General features: G+C 36.8%; 1 protein-coding gene across 2 annotated transcripts in view; it reads left to right on the top strand.

Annotated features, from left to right (window-relative positions):
- KCNH7 (potassium voltage-gated channel subfamily H member 7) overlaps positions 1 to 21,621 on the top strand; it is a 417,895-nt gene that overhangs the window by 335,125 nt on the left and 61,149 nt on the right. For both annotated transcript variants that reach the window (XM_054723107.1, XM_054723108.1), the window contains one exon: positions 14,345 to 14,770. In XM_054723107.1, coding sequence (XP_054579082.1) covers positions 14,345 to 14,770 — 426 coding nt within the window. The remainder of the gene's footprint in view (positions 1 to 14,344; positions 14,771 to 21,621) is intronic.

Raw genomic sequence — 21,621 nt, 5'->3', positions numbered from 1 at the left:
GCAACAAAACACCTAAGCAACCAATAGAATTGGCTCCTGGCACTTAAATGTACAAGTTCACCAGCTGATCGAGCACGGTGTTTCAGATACAGATATAAGTTGAAATATTGATTTCACAAGTTTTGGTGAAAGAATCACTTCCAACTTTTCTGAGACATGATGACTTCTGCTGACTAACCTCTTCCCCAAAGACAAGCAACTTACCTAGCTTGTGAGCCTTCCATCAGTGTGGGAGGCGTTAGGCTGTATGGTTTTTTATTCTTTTTTAATATCTTGTGGATTCCCAGAAGAAAGCCTCCCACTGTCATAGGAAGGAACTAAAATCCATGCTGAAGTCAAACAGAATTACTTGGAAATGACATGCTGCTCAGGATAATTCACCTCCTTCTCTCAAGAGCAGACATAAGCAAAGGTTGATAAAATAATGCATCTCGTCATTTGTCAGTGATCATTTCTCCCTTCAAAATCATTCGCTATTACTCTGGATGACATTTAATGTGTTAGAATCACCTCTCCTCACAACAACTTATTTATAATGTTAGCACCCAATTAACTTTTTCCAAAATTTACTGTTAATGCAATAATTTCAAGCATTTTACCTGAATGGCAATTACTTAAAGCCCATTTTGAGTCCTCAAAATGAAGGAGGAACCCGACCTAGTTACAGTAAAGTAATACCATTAAAGATGGCAGCCTGAATGCTGCTAGCTCACTAGGAATTAGACATTCTTGATCTATAACATGTATAGTAAACTATAGAAATGGGTTTTTTGTCTTCTGAGTTTCTTTAATGATACAGCATTGCCAGGCAATAGTTTCCTAGCACATTTTACATAGTGTCTCTCTCTCCTACCATTTTCAGACTTCTAGCCAACATACCAACATAGATATTTGTGTGTGTGTGTGTGAATACAGATATACAGATATTATATTTATACACTCACTTGTATCACCGTTATAAGCTTAGCCTCTAATCATTGAGCTTATAGCGACAGGGATGTAGTCAATTAAACAAAGACAAGATAGCACACTAATGAGATGTTAGGTTTGATTTTGTGCAATGCTGTGTTAATTCTGATTACCTTCAGAGGTTTTGTTCAAAGAAAACCTGTATAAAAAGAAAATCTTAAAAATGGATTTGAAAAATAGTTGAATGGTGGACAATCATCTTGGAAAATAGGTGCCTCCTCTAGATCCATCTATATAATAAAAGGCTAATATGCAAATTGACCGAAAGGCAGAAGGACAAGTCACTATGATGCACACTGACCACCAGGGGGCAGACGCTCAACTCAGGAGCTGACCCCTGGTGGTCAGTGTGCTCCCACAGGGGGAGCGCTGCTCAGCCAGATCCTGGCTCACCGCTGGTGAATACAGCAGGAGTGGCGGGAGCCTCTCCTGCCTCCGTGGCAGTGTTAAGGATGTCAGACTAATGGGTTAGGCCCGCTCCTTGAGGCAGGCCTAAGCCATCAGTCGGACATCCCCTGAGGACTCCCGGACTGCGACAGGGCACAGGCCAGGCTGAGGGACACCCCTCCCCCCTGAGTGCACGAATTTCGTGCACCAGGCCTCTAGTAGCTACTTAAAAATGCAAAGGGAAAAAGATAAAAATGGGATAAGAAGATTCATGACTGCATGGCAGGATGCCCATTTACATGATACTTCGTGGATTGTTTATAAATGTATAATATTAATACACACAATTAACTATAGTCAGGTCCAACTTATACTATTAATAAGAATACAGTACATATTATTACTCAACATGAGTCACTGAGTTCTTACTGTACAGAATAATACCCTCATGACCAAAATGATTGATCTGAGGTAGCCTTTACTCTAGAACAGTTGGATTACAGACAAAATACACATGGGCAGAGATCTCAGGCTTAGTGGTCTGCCACCATCAAGTCCTGCACTACCATGGCAAATGCCTAGCAAATGAGTATATAGGATACATCTTTATGCTTTAAAAAAATTAAATTTATATATTGGAAACTTTCCCTTTCACATTAGAGCTTGGTTTTAATATCACCAATGTAGTAACCATCCTTGACTAAGGGAGTAATTTACAGTATTAAAATTTCAGTAAAAATCAGAAATTTAGAGTATGTTAAGACTGGGAGGGATTTTAGAGATAGCTTAACTCAACCTGTGTATGTTATAATTGAGATAATCAGTATGGCAATATTTGAAAACCCTGGTCTTCAGAGCAGTGCTTGCTGATAATACAATTTGAACTGCCCACAACAAAGTAAGAAAGGAGAAACAGCATAACAAGATTTCATAAAGTTGAACTTATTTAAAATGGTTGCTTTTTATTTTAAGAGTTTGTCCTTTCTGATTTTTTTATATTAACATACCTTTAGGAAATAATGGTGATAGAGAAAGATGAATGTTTTTCATAACATTCCCAATGTGGGAAATACCACAAAACACCCCATTTCTTTTTAGTTTTACCAAACTCTAAAATCCAAGAGCTGGGGGACCACTGATTTAGAAACCAATAGAAAATGGAGTTCAGTGGTTACTCTATATAAGAAAGGCTTAAACAATCTACCAATAAGGCAAAATTAGTAAGAAGGGTTAGTTATGAAATTAGTTATGCTAGACATTGTTCCTGTTTACCATGTAAAATTGGATAAAAAATCTGAAAGGAAATAATACATGTCTTTTGCTATTTATATGTATCTCTGACAAAGAGTAAATATAACAGTTTCCAACTGTATTTGAAAAAAAGTGCATATTTTATCTATCAATAAGATGTAAAAGATGTAAATATAAAGAAGTCAAGAAGATTGAAGTGTGGTCATAATCATATTATTACACATTCATTAGGCTAGAGGTTATCATGAGGAGGCATAAACTGGCTTGATTTTTATTTGTTCTGTGTCACTTGCATCATACTTTTTGTTTCAGATAAGTGTTATTCATGTCCTCCCCCTAGAGAACATGAATAGGAGTAAAAAATCTTAGTTGTTTTTTTCCCCCCAAAAAAATTCTAATGAGATAAAAAACATAATAGCCAAAATGGAATGCAGGAAAATTTAGAATTAAGAATAATTGCCTCCTAGGAAGTTACCCCTGCAAGGTGATGAACAAAAATAGAAAGCTAATGAATCTTTGATACAAAATTATGTTTCTATATCAAGTCTTCTGAATAATTGAGAATGCCGTATTTTTTTTTTCAATTACTTCAGATGATTCATATGCCCATTGTTTTAAAGTTACTTAAAAGAGCAAAGATGATTTTCTTGAATGCACTACTCAAATTTCTTCAGCATGACTAAAAGGTAGACTGTGATTGATAGTTGGTTATCAAAGAAAGTTTTCTCAGTGATACGTCTAGCCATTGTTTAGGTATAATTCTTTTTTGACTATGATGGAATCAGTGTCAGATTTAATTCCAAGACTCATCATGGATTATAGTAGAATATTTGGTTTGTTTTCTCTCTTAAAAGAACAGATAATATATAATGATTAAAATTAATTTGTGAATATTTTTCAGTAATTTTTGAATATAGAATATTCTTTTTAAATATTTTTATTGTTGCTGCTGTTTATTTTTATTTTATTATTTGAACATGAAAGAGGCATATAGGTGTTTAGTAATCAACTTGCCCCTGCCATACATAAGGGTTATTTCTGAGTCTTAACAAGACATTTTTCTTATGACCTTTTGAATTTAAAAAAAATAATAATATAAATTATCATGCAATTAACCTCCTTCTTCTCATGCATTTTTGACTACTTGGGTGACAGGTTAGTTGTCCAATAAAAAATATATATTGAGTACTTACTCTGTGGGCAGCAATGGACATGGCATGGTTTTAGGTGCAAAAATAGAGCAAACATAGTTAAGGCCACCAGGCAGTTCAGAATCTAGTAAACAACTCTGTACCCTAAGTTATAATTTCTCCTTGCAGAAGTTTAGTATCTGTTAAACCTTTTCATTTTGGAAGAAAGGGAAGAAGGAATGGAGAAAGGAGGGAAAAAAGAAGGAAGAAAAGAGACTAAATAGGTTTTTTAACACCTGACTCTGTAGAAGACATCTTGTTTTACTTCTTATGGTTTTATTGAATTGACCAGTAGACATCCTGGCAATTTTCTACTTATTGCTATTCTGGGTCCCAAATGAAGCTTGACAGACCTCCAAAAATAACAAGTCCAGGAGGCAAAGGATGGCCTTCCAATGATGTTTTTACTAAAGGAAATTACTTAAATGGGTTCCTGCAATTAAGATCAGATTTTACAGACTATTAACTGATCATTAATCCTAAAATATGGTCAAACCAAGACTCATAAACTACAAATTTGGTAAGAATGTCATACACTTGCTGATGCTACTTATAAACTGAATGTACTCAATCCTCAACTAGAAGACATTTCTCATTTTGAAATATAGAAGGGAGGAGAAACTGTTCTTAAAGCCAAGTTATTTAAAAGCGAAGCAGACTCAACTATTAGCACACCATTCGCCTTGTAAATACTCAGGAAGAAAATCTATCAGTAATGGAGAAGCAGTTCCTCTGTGCTTCAGTCAGTCAAGACGCCATCTCTGACTTTACTGTGATTTTGAGCACATTTCCAAAATGCCACCCTATTACTTTGCTTTATGCTTCATTTTCTCTCTAAACATCTCTTCTTTTTCTTACTCTTTTGCCTTTCTCTCTCTCTGTCTCTCTCTCTCTCTCTCTCTCTCTCTCTCTCTCTCTCTCTTTATCTCATTATAAATGTTTGTGGTTCTAAGGGATTCAGAAAAACGTATGCCCTAAGGCAAGATTTTTACCTCATTTGTAGGTCATAGGTGAGCCCACCCATATATCCCAGAACAATACACCATGGTAGACAATTCTGTTTGCTCACACACATATACATACATTTACATTTCCCCATCATCCTGGAATTTTCATGGAGAGTGTTGCCTATTTCTGCCTTTAAGACACAATAATCCTTGACCTTTAGAAGATGCAAACATAGTAAAATCACACTAACTTATTGTAATCAAACAAACAATGTGTGCTAGATAAAATAATGAAACTGCAGAACCTCAGATATCATCTCTATGTATATATATATATATATATATAATGTGTATGTATGTGTGTGTGTGTGTGTGTGTGTGTGTGTGTGTGTGTGTGTGTTTTAATTTCTACAAGATCCTTGGAAACTATACTCAGATTTTAAAGTGGACAGGAACTCCATAAATACTTACTGAATTCATTTTAAAGAAATGCCATTTCATTACTTGCAGAAAAATTGAGAAATTCATGTATACTCTGAAGATATTCAAAAGTAATTTTCTCCAACCACCCATCAGATTGGCAGTTATTTTTTATGATAGCCATTCCAACCCAATTAACTAACTGTTCCCTAGTTCCAGGACAAATGCTTTTATGAAGAAATATGTTATTCTTTGCTTAAACTGGGTCTTTGCAAAGTGTTGGAGAGCTTTTAAAAAGTGGTTGATTCCTTAAATCACTACTTGACAAATAACTCACGAGCCAACATAGCATAACTAAGATGCTCATAATCAAAGAAAAACTTTTATCTTACCAGCAAAACCAAGAGCCATAATTATGTCTTCTGCTATCTTTTCTTTGTATGATTGACTTAATTCAAGGGTCACATCAGAGAATTGGGTTCAGTCAATAATTATAACTGACATTCAGTGTTATTTGTAATTTAATTTTGAGTTGGTCAAGTTAAATGTGTCTAAAATTATAATAGTAGTATTCACTTATGGGGTATTTAGGATAGAACAGGGGTTCTCTATAAACTTTATACATGTTTGATAATTCCTACTATACTATGGCTTATGAGGTAGGTATTGCTGTCCTCATGTTGCTGCTAAGGAATCTGATGCTCAGGGAGATTTTTTAAATGACCACATCAAGAGCTGGGATATGTAACAGGGCCATCTCAGCACAGAATCTAGCCTATGCAGCAATATTTGACAGATTATGCATTTCTAATTAGTGGAAATGTTCTTTATGTTGGGTGTCCATCATGGCCACTAACATTTCTGTTTTGTTTGTCCTATGTCCTACATCTGTGTGTCCATCCCAACAAGTAGCATTGAGGCTCTTGACAAGAAGTGATTTTTTTTTTTTTGGGGGGGGGGCGGGGCGGAGAGATCAACCAGTGAACTCATATGCGCATATGTATGACCCATAGACACAGATAATAGGATGGTGAAGGCTTGGTGGGGAGAGGGGAAGAGGGCAATGGGAGGAAAAAGGGACATATGTAATACTTTCAACAATAAAGATTTATAAAAAATGAAGTGATTCTGCATAATTCTCTTTATTCATTATTTTGACTTAAGTGATTAGAATTTTATTTAAAATGTTTTTATCACTATGAAAGGTTTTACACAGATCCTTATAAAATGTATTATTTTTCTGGAAACAGCATGTGCAGTAAGAAAATGTAGGCTTTATCCCCATAATGAAATGAATTGAAACTGAGAGGCTTAAAAAAACAGAAGTTTATTCCCTCAACACTCTGAAGGATAAAAGTGTGAAATCAAGCCATTAGCTGGGGCATGTTCTGTGAAGCCTATAGAGGAAAACCGGTGTCCTGCCTTCCTCTGAGCTTCTGTGTTGCTGGCAGTCTTGGTGTTCCTTGACTTATAGACACATCACTTCTATCTCTGTCTCCATTGTTATGTGGCATTCTTTCTGTGTGTCTATCTCTGTCTCTTCCCCTCTTTGTATAGGGCCCTCTTCAATCCACTGAGTATAACCTACCTCATCTTAAGTTGATTACATCTGCAAAGATCCTATTTTCAAATAAGGTGACATTCACAGGTACTAGGAGTTAGAATAAAGCATATCTTTTGGCAGGGGTCACAATTCAACCCACAGCAAGCACTTACATTGTAAACCTGTAATATTTAAATGAGATAATGCCCATCAAATCTTCAGTAAATAATAGGCATTCAATAAGGTTAGGGAATTTTACGGTTGATCATATTATAGTTGTCTCTGAGACCTCAGGTAAATTATTTATCCTCTCTGAGTCAGTTTTCTCATGTATAAAAATATAGATAATAATGATTATCTCAAAGAGCAGCTGAGAGAATTGACTGTCAGAATTTAACACTGGACCTGGTGACTAACATAAAGAGAGTATTAACAATCCTATTTCTCTAAGATAAAGCATTGATGAGCTAAGCAGGCATGTGCCCTGACCAGAAATTGAACCGTGACCTCTTGGTTCAATCAGGACAAGAGTTTAATTTTCTAATATGTATGTATTTTAAGTAATTTATAAATATTATAAACTAGAGGCTCAGTGCACAAAATTCGTGCACTGGGGGGGGGGGTTTCCCTCAGCCCAGCCTGCATGCTCTCCAATCTGGGGCCCTTCAGGGGATGTCTTACTGCTGGTTTAGGCCCAATCCCTGGGCCTAAACTGGCAGTCGGACATCCCTCTCAGATTTCATGACTGCAGGCTCCCAACCGCTTGCCTGCCTGCCAGCCTAATCACCCCCTAATCACTCCCCTGTCAGCCTGAATGACGCCTAACTGCTCCCCTGCCAGTCCGATTGCCCCCAACTGCCCTCCCCTAATGCTGGTCCCCCCCCAACTGCCCTCCCCTGCAGGCCTGGTCGCCCCCAACTGCCCTCCCCTGCAGGCCATCTTGTGGCGGCCATCTTTGACCACATGGGAGTGGCCATCTTGTGCAATGGTGTGAGGGTCAATTTGCATATTACCTCTTTATTATATAGGATGATTAAGATATGATCTAACTTATTTCTCTTATACTGAGTCACACATATATTAAGAAGGCAGCATTTTTAGATTAGCATATACAGCACATACAAAACACTAAACCTGACATTTAGCTGAACCTGCTTGCCTCTGATATTTACAAAATGATACAATCATCCCGACTTATTAAACATCCATGCGTACACAGATGTGCACACAAATGATTAAATATCTACTTTAATTGAAGCCTTACAAAGTTATTTCAATACAGAATGCTGCAGTGATTTTACAATCTAATTTTAATATTTTATTTATTAAAAAACTTCCTATGTGACAGATTTGATTTATTGTGTGAATCCTTTTCATCTTTTAATTTAAATATCTGGGTAATCATCAGTGGGGCTGCCTGTTGCAATAATTGCTCAGGCTTTGCTATATTTTTCAAAACATCTGCTGAAAAGCCAGGGGATTCTAAATCTCCCCAGATACTATATGTTTTACCTGATTAATTTTGTTACATACTGCTCTTCCCAATAGTAAAAAATACAGCTAGCCTATTAGTTAACTGCAAGTCCCGAGTAAAGGATAAATAACAGATGAGCAGTCTCTACCAACACCTCAGCATGGCTTTAACAGCTGCCAGAAGTGCCATATAATCTTTTGGAAGACTTAATCATTCCCTATTGCACTTTTTGAAGAGAAGAGTAGTTATTAATACTAGTGTTCTCACAAAATTTTCAAAGTAGATCTTCATTGAATAAATAGTGTTGTTTCATATATAGATTTTTGTTGTATATAACACTTAGCAGTTAGAGGTTAAACAAACAGCAGTGTGCTAGCAACTAGGAAAACTGTATTTGGTAAAGAGAACAATATTTTAGACTGTATTAAGCTGTATGTTTAATTGTTGGTTTCAGGAAAGAGAAAATAGAAATGTTTTTCTGAAGACCATAGGGTTCCACCTTTTTTAATACAGTGAGATTTTAACCCCTCTTCTTTCCTTCCTTCCTTCCTTCCTTCCTTCCTTCCTTCCTTCCTTCCTTCCTTCCTTCCTTCCTTCTTCTTAAAAGAAAAGTCTTATTGCCCGGCTGGTATGGCTCAGTGGTTGAGTGTCGACCCATGTACCAAGAGGTCACTGGTTCGATTCCTGGTCAGGGCACATGCCTGGGTTGCAGGCTCAAAGCCCAGTAAGGGGCGTGCAGGAGACAGCTAAGCAATTAATGATTCTCATTGATATTTCTATCCCTCTCCCTTCCTCTCTCTCTCTAAAAATCAATAAAACATATATTTAAAAAAGAAAAGCCTTATCAAAGTTTAATTAATCATGTTTTACCTGTCTAAAGTATCTTATTTCCCAAATGTGTAGGAGAAGTTGGCTCTCTTAAGAAAAGTTAATAGACTGTGTAGCTGCCTTTTACTTTTTAATCATAGACCCCTTATAATCTTACTCATGTTTTTAAAACAAATACTTACTTATCTAATATTTTATTTCTAACAGCACTCCAAAGTCTTTTTTAATTAATTTAAACTTATTTGGGACTTATGACTTATACATTTTTCCTATTTCCAAAGAAGTATAAGGTGACATTATAAAATATATATGCATTTAGACCATTAAAATGGAAATAGAACTATTAAAACAACGTAAAATAATTGTACTAAAATTCCAAACTCATATAGTTTTCTGCAAGAAAGCAAAAAGAAACTGCAATTAATGAAATAACTCATTCATTGTCAGTTTTTAAAATGAGAGATGAAAACTTTGATTCCTCAAGAGAACTCAATTATTTTCTAGAAATAAATGATAAAAATAATAGATAATGCAAATATTAACAAAAGCGATATTACAACATATACATTGCATTCAGTGGTAGTTTTATGGGGGAAATGCGAAACCATACCTCCTATATCAAACTAGAATGAAGGCTTCAAGTTTGAATATGAGAACACTGTTTCTCAATAAGAGGCCTAACCTTATGAGTTTCTGAAAAGTGTCTGTATTTTAACCTAACCTGATGAACAACATAGCCAAGTATTCTCGGAGGGATGAGCATCTGCAGATTTAGCCTGTCCAATTACCTTCTTGTACTGAGATTTGCCCCAACATGATGGAAATTTGAAGGCAAACAGTTGGAGGGTGGGCAGCGTTGGGATTGTGTGTGGTCTGTGTTGTTGAATAAGGTCAGCATCATGTGAATTAGATGTGCAGAGAGCAAAGTACCCATTCTTCTGTACAAACAAGAATCCAAACTTGCCTGATACAGAACCAACTCAATTTTGATAGATGCAAACTTCTGTGATGTTTGTAGACCTATTTATTTTTCATCAAGAAATTACTTCCTCAAGTATCTTACACCTTTCTGGCTGAGATTCTAGATTTTTTTAACTTCTTATTATGAAAATGTTTAAACATTTTGTGAAACTAGAGATAACAATATATACCCACCACCCAGTTTCAATAAAATCAACATACAGTTAATATTGTTACATACAAGCAGACTCTCTCTCCCTGTTATCTTCCCCCATTCTGGATGATAGTGAAGAAAACCCCCAATACTATATAATTTCACCAATAAACATTTCCCTGTGAACCCCTAAAAGGCAAGGACTATTTAAAAAAAAACATAACCATGATATTATCATCATACCTAAGAACAATAATTGTCAATCATTCCTGTGGTAGCTTATCTCTAAGGTGGCCCCAATTTGAATTCTTCTCTTTCCCATCATGTCATTTCCTGTCAAGAGGTAAAGACTATCCTTCCATGCTACTGAATCTTGGATAGCCTGTGACTGCTTTAGCCAGTAAATCATGGCAGAAGTGATGCTGTGCCAATTACAGAACTTGACCTTAAGAGGACTGGATATTTCCACATGTCTCTTGAGAGTACTGAGCATCTACATAAGACATCATACTATCCTACTAAAGAGATCATATGGATAAATTCTATATGCTCCACATATTATGCAAAGAGCATATGGATCTTCTTTCTAGTTCTCCTAGAAAATCTTAAAAATTACTGTATCTTGGTGAAAAGCTAAAACAATATAATAATCTTCTGAATCAATAAGATAATCACTTAATAACAGAGTACTGCCATCTGACCTGGCTTCAGTGCCTAGGACTATTTTTGGATTTACAATGAGACTGCATGACACTAGCATGCTGTATAATTGGCTGGTAAAAGTCATGAAAGAATTGAATAATATATAAAAATGGCATGGCCTTTCAGAAATCGGGAGAATTTGTACCATAACTTTTAGTACCATACCAATTGCTACAAATGCATTTTCAAAACATGTTCCATTGTTGTATATACCAAATTTCAATGGCTTGGTATCAATAGATACATTTGAATATTTCAAATGAACTTCCTTTCTGAACCTAGTTCCAAAAATAATTTAATTAGATAATTACTTAATGTAGAATTCAATAATGCTCCAAAGCAAAATTGAACTTCAAGTAAACAAAAAACTTTTGTACAGTATCAAGTAACACCATTAAAATTGGCTTTAAATACCTATTAGGAATGAAATTTGAATTAAGAATTAGATTAGATTACCCTATAATGATAATACAATTTTTGAATTTTGTAATATCATTTTGATAACATGCTAATACAAAAAGGCACTGAGGGTTAGAACAGAGAAAAATAGTCCACCTATTAGATCAAACCACACATAATAGTCAAAATGCAATCAGGTATATCAAATATTAAATTAGTGATGATAGTTTTGCAATTTTTTTATAATTTATTTATGTTTTTGTCATTGTATTCGTTTTCTAGAGTTGCTATAGTAAAATATCACAAAGTGGCTTAAAACAATGCAAGTTATTCTGAGGGCTGGGAGCCCAAAATCACGGTTCCTTCTGGAGGCTCTGAGGGAGAATCTGCTCCATGTTTTTCTTGCAGGTTTTGGTGGCTGCCATCAATCCTTGGTGGTCCTTGGCTTGCAGCTCTCTCTGCCTCCATTGTCACATGGCTGTGTCTCTCAGCCACATTTCCGTCTTTGTGTAAGGATACCAATTATTTCATCAAGGCCCACTCCAGTCCACCATGACTTCATATTACTTGATTACACCTACAAAGACCCTATTTTCAAGTAAGGTCACATTCACAGGTACCAGATACTAGGATTCAGCATATCTTCTCGGGGTACACAATTCAATCCACAACAGTCATATTAAGAGGTTTTAACCTAGTTTTATTTTGGTACATATTTACCTAACATTATCAATTTAAATATTATAAATCATCATTGGGGTTCTGCAATAAGTATCTTAGCCTTAAAAGGAGTCTATATTTTATTCAAGTGTGAGAAACCCTGACCTAAATGAGGAAGTCTGAGATTACTATCATGTCACATTACATCTTCTACAGCCTGTCCCTGTCCCTATCCACTGCCCTCCTCTACCACTATTTCCTGGCATTTTATTCATCAGCATTATGCAGCAGCTTAACTCACAACACATTATTTCATACCTCCCTGCCTTTCTTCATTCTTTTAACTCTACGTGTAATATTATTGCCTTTCAAATTTTTGCATATGTGCAATGGAAAGAGTTCCATCCACAGTTTCGCTTCTCAGGGGAAGCTCTAAGGTGCTATATGTATGTAGAATAACTTCTGCTAAAACAAATATTAAGATTGCCCCCTATGGGAGGTACCTATCAGAAGCAGGTCACTAAAGCAGGGAGCAAGCTCAGACATATATTCCTGTCTTTAAAAATGACTTTTTTTGGTTCTCTTTGAATAACTCGATACTTTTTTTTTATGAGAGAAATTTGTGAATTTAGCAATTTGGGAAGATCTCAGCAGCTGTCTTGCCAGAGGACACTGTGTGCATAGAGAAATCTAATGAGAGAAGGAACTGGGAAGACAGAATGGGTCCATATTTTAGATGACTTTGAGAGCCAAAATAAGGTTTTGGGTTTTACTTTCTATATTCTGAGTAGTCCCTCATTTTTGAGAAAAAGACATTACATAATGACACCATAAGAGATGATCCATTCTTTCCAGACCAAAATATCTTACACTGGTTTTCTATACTAAGCATAACAGGATCATGTTCTATCAATCTGCACTTATGAATTGATAGATTATTTAAACATCATTCCTATTTGGATTTTGGAAGTCAGATATCACTAGAACTATTGATATAGATTTAGATCTTGGATTCTGAGGACTTTTAGTGTTTAATAAATAGTGAAATCCTTTATTTTACAGATTTCTCTTTTAGTAATAATTAATTCCTGTCACTTTTCACAATAGCTTAAATTAAATCCCTGTTTCCTCCATATACAACTTTATTTTGGACTGAAAAAAAAATGGTTAGGTTCTTTATTTTTTTTTAAGCTAGTTAAATCACTTTAGCTATTATCTAAAAAGAGCTTCACTTATTTTAACTGAACTCTTTCTGTTATATTTAAAAGTCATGCTGTATCTCATGTGAGGTTGTTATTTAACTTCTCAAGTTTTTTTTTTCTCATTTAAATAGAACAGTAACTTATATGTGGGTGGGGATGTAAGAAGTATGACAATAAAAATAAAATTGCAAGTTGCAATTTGTCTGAGATAGTTTATTATTATAGTTAAGCTAAAACCTACATGGATAGAATTACTAAGAACACAGAAATAAAAATAACTCTCTTTGACTAACTAATGGGATTTCCTGAGAGCCGTGCTGCAAAGCTGATGGTTTATTAGCTGTGTTTAGAAGAATATAGTCTAAGAAAATTTACTTAGTGAGATTCATTTTGAAATAAAGCCATTACACCTATGTGGGCTATCCATAAGGTAAAATTATAACCCACCACTCCTTTAAAAATGCCTCTATGTGCCATTTGTGGATCCATCAAAATGTTAAATTCTTGAAAACCCATGTATTTACATTTTCTGGGTAGCTAAATAACTTTTTTTACCTTTGTTTTTAAAATTTGGTTTAAAATCACAAACACACGAACCTTTCTACTGGGTTAAGTCATGATTCAAGTTTAACTCATTTTTTTTCAGATAACCTAAAACTCTAAAAAATGGACTATTTTAGTCTACTCAAGTAGAGTAAATCTTAGAGTTTGAGCACTTCTTGGTACGTAAGAATCCTGCAACATTTCCAGGTTATTCTTCTAAACATCTCCTTGCACAATTCTCTCTTCATGATTCTCTAAATGTGATGGAGAAGTTCAGGTGTAAGTATATTTGTCCCAGACTATGAACATGATCATGGATCCACGTAGCCTGCTACTATTCATTACAGCCAATCCTTTCTTAGGTTTGAAAACTGAATTACTCATTTACCAAACTGATTTCATGATTTTCTAAGAAGAAGAAAAAAGCTATGTGTTTTTATTTTCAACTAGTAGTGCATTCCAAAGGAACTAGTAACCAGTACTTGTTATCTCATTATTTTTCACTGAAAATAATATTTATCAAAAACACCAGTGAGGTTTCTGAAGTTAGGGATTTATACCGGCTTCTTCAAATATGCACTTTACAATTTATGGATTCCATTACGTGAATCCTTTCCAATAGATTTTGCTGTTTAATTACCTTAATATTTGTATAGGTTTGGAGATTGAATAATGGCACTTTTATATAGTGTATGTTTTTCCTTCCTGTATTCAGGTTCTCTCCTTAGGAGCAGACGTCCTGCCCGAATACAAACTGCAGACGCCGCGCATCAACAAGTTTACAATATTGCACTACAGTCCTTTCAAGGCCGTCTGGGACTGGCTTATCCTGCTGTTGGTCATATACACTGCTATATTCACCCCCTACTCGGCAGCCTTTCTCCTCAACGACAGGGAGGAGCAGAAACGGCGAGAATGTGGCTACTCTTGCAGCCCTTTGAATGTGGTAGACTTGATTGTGGATATTATGTTCATCATAGATATTCTAATCAACTTCAGAACTACATACGTAAATCAGAATGAGGAAGTGGTAAGTGATCCTGCCAAAATAGCGATCCACTACTTCAAAGGCTGGTTCCTGATTGACATGGTTGCAGCGATTCCTTTCGACTTGCTGATTTTTGGATCTGGCTCTGATGAGGTAAGAGTAGCTTGAGCATCTTATTTTCTGAAAGATTGCAAGGATAAAAAGTGAATCTATTTTTTAACTGCAAAAAAAAATAAAATAAAATGACTGGTTGCTTTACAAACTTCCTATATCTCACAGGTGAAATTCATTTTCAATTGAAAATGCTATAAAATGAAGTGGAACCATCTTGCGATTGCAAATAATTCACAATTCTTTCTCTTTTTGCTAAGAGATACTAAAGATTGTTTACCTTTAACCAAAAAGTAAACGATAAAACGGTGTTTCATAGCACATAGAACATTCCCAGGGTATAAAATCACTACCTGTTAATCCATGAGTATAAAACTGTCAAAGGTGAAGATGTCTCTTTCTTCACTCAAAATTGTGTTTTGAGAGAGCAGAGACTTACTTGTTTTATGTTCAAATCATGTGGAAGAGGCATCTTCTGAAATGTCTTGTTCCCAAGCTTTCTCTTTAATAATATCTAGGTTGGAAAATACTTCTTATGTTCCCAATACCTTGGAAAGCTGGAAACTATGTGGAAAGCTGGCATGTGTATGTATAGTACATTTTCTGAATACAGAGTTCATAACTTTAGTCAGATTCTCAAATAGGTTCATTCATTCTGTAAGCATCTATTGAGAACCTACTATGTGCCAAGTTTACAGAAAAGAGTGAGACAAGGACCACACTGTCGGGGAGCTTGCAGTCTACAGTGGGAGAGCAGCAGATGAATAGAATAACTACCGTCTGAGAAATGCTTTTATAGTGCTGTGTACAAGGGGACATGTGAGCATGGAAAGGGGAGTTCCTGATTACCGGTAGAAGTTTTATAGGTAGAAAGGGTAGGAAGATCATGCTAGTTAGAGGAAAAGCCCATTAGAGGCATGGAACTATAAACTATTGGTTCCCAGCCCTATCAGACCCAATATAATAAAGATTTTATAATTCCCCCTTTTATGGTCCTGTATAATAAAAGGCTAATATGCAAATCGACCAAACGGTGGAATGACTGGTCGCTATGACACACACTGACCACCAGGGGGTAGACGCTCAATGCAGGAGTTGCCCCCTGGTGGTCAGGGCGCTCCCAAAGGGGGAGCCCTGCTCAGCCAGAAGCTTGGCTCACAGCTGGCGAGTGCAGCGGCAGTGGTGGGAGCCTCTCCTGCCTCCCCAGCAGGTGGACATCCCCTGAGGAGTCCCAGACTGAGAGAGGGCGCAGGCCAGGTAGTGGGACCGCCCCTCCCAGTGCACGAATGTTGTGCACAGGGTCTCTAGTCATTAAATAAAAGTCATAGATAATATAATCTTTTAACACACAATTTTACAAATGTAATATATAATTTTTATCCTTAATATAAAGGAGAAATAAAAGAAATGTTTCTAATAAAATACCTAGTTAAATATATAAATGCTTCAGGCATGTCTATATTAAATGATATAATGAAGATACCAGATGCTGTAACCTAGTTATAATGAGGAAGTCCATATTTAAACAATAAATTCAATATTTAACTAAATATTTTTCTTTATATTTGCATTTTAATATAAGGGTTGAATATATGTATGTGTGTGTGTTTATATATGTATATATGAGTATATATACAGGTAGATATGTATATATACATATATATGTGCATTTTAACACTTATACACACCTAGAAACACTGTGACTGTGATAACTACAAATGTATATATGTATACACTTATACATATACTACAGGCCCAGTACACAAATTCTTGCACAGGTAGGTTCTGGCTGGCCTACCCCAATTGGGACTGATCGGGCCAGGCTGGCTGGGGGGAGGGGTCCAGGGCAGTTGGCGGGCCGGCCCTGCCCACCAGTCGAACTCAGGTTGAATTCCCAGTCAAGGGGACAATTTGCATATTACCCTTTTATTATATAGGATACATATTTATACTGATACTAGAGGCCCAGTGCATGATTGAATCATGCACGTGTAGGGTCCCCTACACGCTTTTGCTTTTGATCACGGGGAGCTGGGTGCCTGTCCACTGGTGCCCCAGGCCTTTCAGAAGCCTCCGGTGCGTCGAAGGCTTCTGAAAGGCCTGGTGCCTGAGTGGACAGGCACCCAGCTCCCACGCTTTTGCTTTTGATCGCTGGTGCACCAGGCCTTTCAGAAGCCTCTAGCGCCGTGGAGGCTTCTGAAAGGCCTGGTGCCTGAGTGGACAGGCACCCAGCACCCACACTTTTGCTTTCAATTGCGGGGGAGCTGGGTGCCTGTCCGCTGGTGCACCAGGCCTTTCAGAAGCCTCCACACCGTTGGAGGCTTCTGAAAGGCCTGGTGCCTGAGCAGACAGGCACCCAGCTCCCCCGCTTTTGATGGTCCATGGTGGGACGTGAGCTTGCTGCACCAGAGGCCCCTTCTGTGCCGCAGCACAGCCATGGCGCAGACGCTGAGCTCGAGCCACCGCTGGCGATGCGAGCTCAGCATCCCGCTGGCCCAATGGCCACCCCGGCCACCCCAAGTCCCGCCCCCCCGCGCCTCCTGGCCAATCGCGGGCATAGCGAAGGTACGGTCAATTTGCATATTTGTCTATTATTAGGTAGGATAACCATGCTACATATCACACAGTACACAAATACCAAAAGACCTGTTGTCATTGAAGATATAATTTTCTAAAACATTGAACAACTCTTAGTAAAAGTCCAAACTAAACAAATTAATCATATCTCAATTTACATGGTGGCTAAATTCCTAGAAAATTTAATGAATATTAAAATGGGCAAAACTGAATTTATTTTTATATGTAAAACCTAGCTTCAAGGCTCAGTAGCTATAAATTTATTTTTAGCTTATACAAATGACTGTGGACATTGAAAATTATGTAGAACACAACATTTTTGTTGTTATTGGAGACTGCTTTAGGCATTATAGGACTTTTGCCTACCTTACTCTACCTGAAGTAAAGGACAATTCAAGGTGAGAGTGTCAAATGCTATAAATACATAAAGCATTATGAGGACTGAAAATAAGTCATTGAGTATATCAGTTCCATGTTCGTTGATATTAATTGGATATTAGCCATAAGCCAAAGTAAAGTGGCTTCTGAAATTAACAGGATGTGAGTAAGGCCTCCTCTTGCTAGAATCTTGGTAATAAAAGGAAAGAAAAAGGACAATATTAGAAGTCTTCACATGGTGAAGGAAAGGATTGTTGATTTAGTTGTGTTTTTTACTCCTAAGCTGCTTGTGAGCTGACAAGAAAGAGCTATGTGGTGCAGAATGACTTCGGTGGGGGGCTAATTAGGATGGGAAGATTAGGAAAGACCTCTGAGAGGAGGTGCCATTTTAGTTGAGACTTAACCAGAAGCAACAAGCTCCTTCACATGCAGAGCATTTTAAGCAAAAGAAAACACTAGCAAAAATGGCCCCACTGGGGAACAGCCTTGGCGGGAAGAAGACCAGAAAGAAGGCAGTGGCAGCCAGGCTGGCCCATAGTGAGAGGAGGTGTGCTAAGGTGTGAGGATTCAGAGACAGGGGCCACATCACACGCAGCCTTGGAGTCTGTGTTTATTCTGCCTGCAATGACACCTTTGGGGTGGGAGTGACATGATCCAATGGATATTTTGAAACACCTCATGGCTGATGTCTGCAGACAATTTAGTCAGAGCAGAAACAGGGAAACCGCTTTAGAAGATTTGCTATAATGTAGGAGGGACAAACAACTATGGCTTAGACTACGTGGTGGCAATACAGGTGAAGAGAAGTAGGTATATTTGGAATATATTAGAGGAGAGATTGTTGATGGATTAAATATTCTTGGGGGATTAGAGAAAAGCAGAATTGCCTGACAGGCATGGCTCAGTGGTTGAGCACTGACCTATGAACCAAGAGGTCATGATTTGATTCTCAGTCAGGGCACTTATCTGGGTTGTGAGCCCGGTCCCCAGTGTGGGGTAGGCAGGAGGGAGCCAATCAATAATTCTCTTTCTATTGATGTTTCTATTTCTTCCTCCCTCTCCCTTACTCTCTGAAATCAATAATAAAAAATATATATATTTGTTTAAAAAAAGAGAGAAAAGCATAATTAATGACCACTCAAAGATTTTGTTGTTTCTTCCTTCTTGTTTGAAAATTTTTGGGGGGTTTGGGGAAGGGACTTAAGCAACTTTTATAGATTGTTGCACATTTATCCAAATGGGAGAAATCTGGGGAGAAGAAGAAGGTGGTTTATGAGGATAGAAATTCCATTCAGGCCATGCCTATTAGTCATCCCATACAGATGACAGGTAGGCAAGTCAGGCACCACATGGGCAGCTAGAAAGATGAGCGAGTATAAGAAAAAGTAATGAGATTCATTAGATTATAAATCAGATGCAATCATGACAAAGGTTTGTTTGGATCAGAGCTACTATAGCAGGACCGTGCACCAGTTTCTACATGGATCTTAGAAAAGAATGGAGATTCATATCTGGCGGGTCTGAAGCAAAGCCTTGCAGCTGGCATTTTAAAAAGTTGTAGGAACAATTCTGCTGCCAGATGTATGAGATCCAGAGGCCTATTTGGGAGAAAGGGGAAGCCCAGGAGAGAGCTTTTCAGTGTTCACAGAATATTCCTACAAATAAATACATAAATAAACAAGTTAAAGTGATTTTCAACTAAATGTAAGAACATTCATGATTTCTTTTCTTCCCTAATATTTGTATTGATTTTTAGAGAGAGGAAGGAAGGAGAGAAAAATATCTATGTGAAAGCAAAACTTCGATTGGCTGTTTGGCTGCCTCCTGCATGCCCCCACTGGGGACTGAACCCACAACCTGGGCGTGTGGCCTGACTTAGAATTGAACCAGCAACCTTTCAATGCACAGGATGTCGCCCAACCGACTGAGCTACATTGGCCAGGCCCATTCATGATTTCTTAATTGCTTAGTTTTAACTGAATTATTAAAATGTTTCCATGCATCACAGCATCATGAGTGACCTTAGAGAAAAGAATTTTGTTAATGTCAATTGAACATGAATGTCTTTCTTCTAATTTCCCAGCCCAGACAGTGTGGCTCAGTGGTTGTGCCAACCAATGAACCAGGAGGTCTCAGTTCCATTCCAGGTCGAGTCACATGCCTGGTTTTTGGGCTCGATCCCCAGTAGGGGGCATACAGGAGACAGCTAATAGATGATTCTCTTCATTGATGTTTTTATCTCCCCCTCCCTCTCCCTTTCTCTCTTTGAAATAAACAACAAAAATAAATAAATAAATAAATAAATAAATAAATAAATAAATTTCTCTAAATTGTAAAATACTGTTGCATTTTAGTTTTATTTACACTCAACTCAGGAGAAGAAAAATTATTTGAATTTTGGATTTATATTATTTTATCTATAAAACATGTTGGCAATGGTAACATGTTTTATAGGTAAGCTTGGCATATACATACAAAGGATAGCTTGGCATATACATTTTTACTAAAATAGATATATGAGCAGAATTATTTATTTTCTTCAAAATATCATATTAATTGCCCTAACCAGTTTGGCTCAATGGATAGAGCGTAGGCCTGCAGACTCAAGGGCCCTGGGTTCGATTCCGGTGAAGGGCATGTACCTTGGTTGTGGGCACATCCCCAGTAGGGGGTGTGCAGGAGGCAGCTGAATCGATGTTTCTCTCATCGATGTTTCTAACTTTCTATCCCTCTCCCTTCCTCTCTGTAAAAGATCAATAAAAATATATATTAAAAAATATATATATATCATATTAATTTCTTTTAGTTTAAGTAAATGCAAATTACCTATAAATAATTAGAAGGATCTTCTATAATGTTAAAAAAAATAGGTTGTAGAAAATGAATACCAGCAATAAGTAGGCCTATGTCATTAATATTTCCTGGATGTTAGTGTCATACAGACAGACCAAGGAAATGGTTCCTTATTTCTTAATATTTGCATCATCAAACATCATGCTATCCATAGCAAATTACTTTCATATTATTGATGCAAAGGAGCAATATTATTGGATCAGCCTCCAGGAAGCCAACTTGTCATTATCTGCCTCAAATTTTCCCATATTTTGCTTAACTGTGGCAATTCTTACTTTCAGAAATATTAACAATTAGAACCTAGAGCATTCTGTTTAGTTAAATGCTTCATTAACCTCTTCCACCCCTGAAAATAGTATTCTTTTGATTAATTACTTGCTTTGTTGGCCTCTTTACTTTCACACTTAACAGTTATTCTTCATGAATTGTGAATGCAGGCAAGACCTTTGAAACCTAAGTAACTAAAGTGCTCTCTGAGGGAAAGTTTTAATCAGAAGGAGGAGTTTCTGCTCACATTGATGTCTTTACTTCATTAATCTGATAGATGAATCATGGAATGGATACAAAGAAAAACTTAGCAGGCATCTGATTATCTTGTCAGCATTCTATCTGAACCTGACCTCCTCAATAGTCGTCATTAGTTTGCTGGAAGTGAATTTATAAAACATTAGCCATACTCGTGTTTAAATTTAAATAACAAAGCACATTTTGGAGACACGATTTCAAATATGTGCCTATACATAAAGTTACTGTGTCTTTCTCCTTAGCTAGTTATTGGGGTGTTATAGCAGAAGTTTCCAATGGCTTGTATTTGATGCTATTGGTCATGCCTGCAAAAATTGTGACATGATAAGTGAGAGATGCAAAATTTCCAAAGGAATAATTTTTGAACCAAGGAGATATAGGAACATTCCATAAAAAAGGTTTTTTATTTTGCTTAAGTTAATCATCTAGTCATTATTTACGTGTGATCTATTGACTACAATTTGCTAGAGATGGCATAAAGGCACAATTTTTGGTTTCATATTTCTCAGCCCAAGAAAAATTTCCATTTTAAAAATGTAGCATCCATCATTGTTTATTTA

The sequence above is a fragment of the Eptesicus fuscus genome, chromosome 11 (assembly GCF_027574615.1).
Source record: "Eptesicus fuscus isolate TK198812 chromosome 11, DD_ASM_mEF_20220401, whole genome shotgun sequence".
Taxonomy (NCBI): domain Eukaryota; kingdom Metazoa; phylum Chordata; class Mammalia; order Chiroptera; family Vespertilionidae; genus Eptesicus; species Eptesicus fuscus.
Note: the sequence above shows the minus strand (reverse complement) of the source record. Positions and strands in the feature narration are given on the sequence as shown.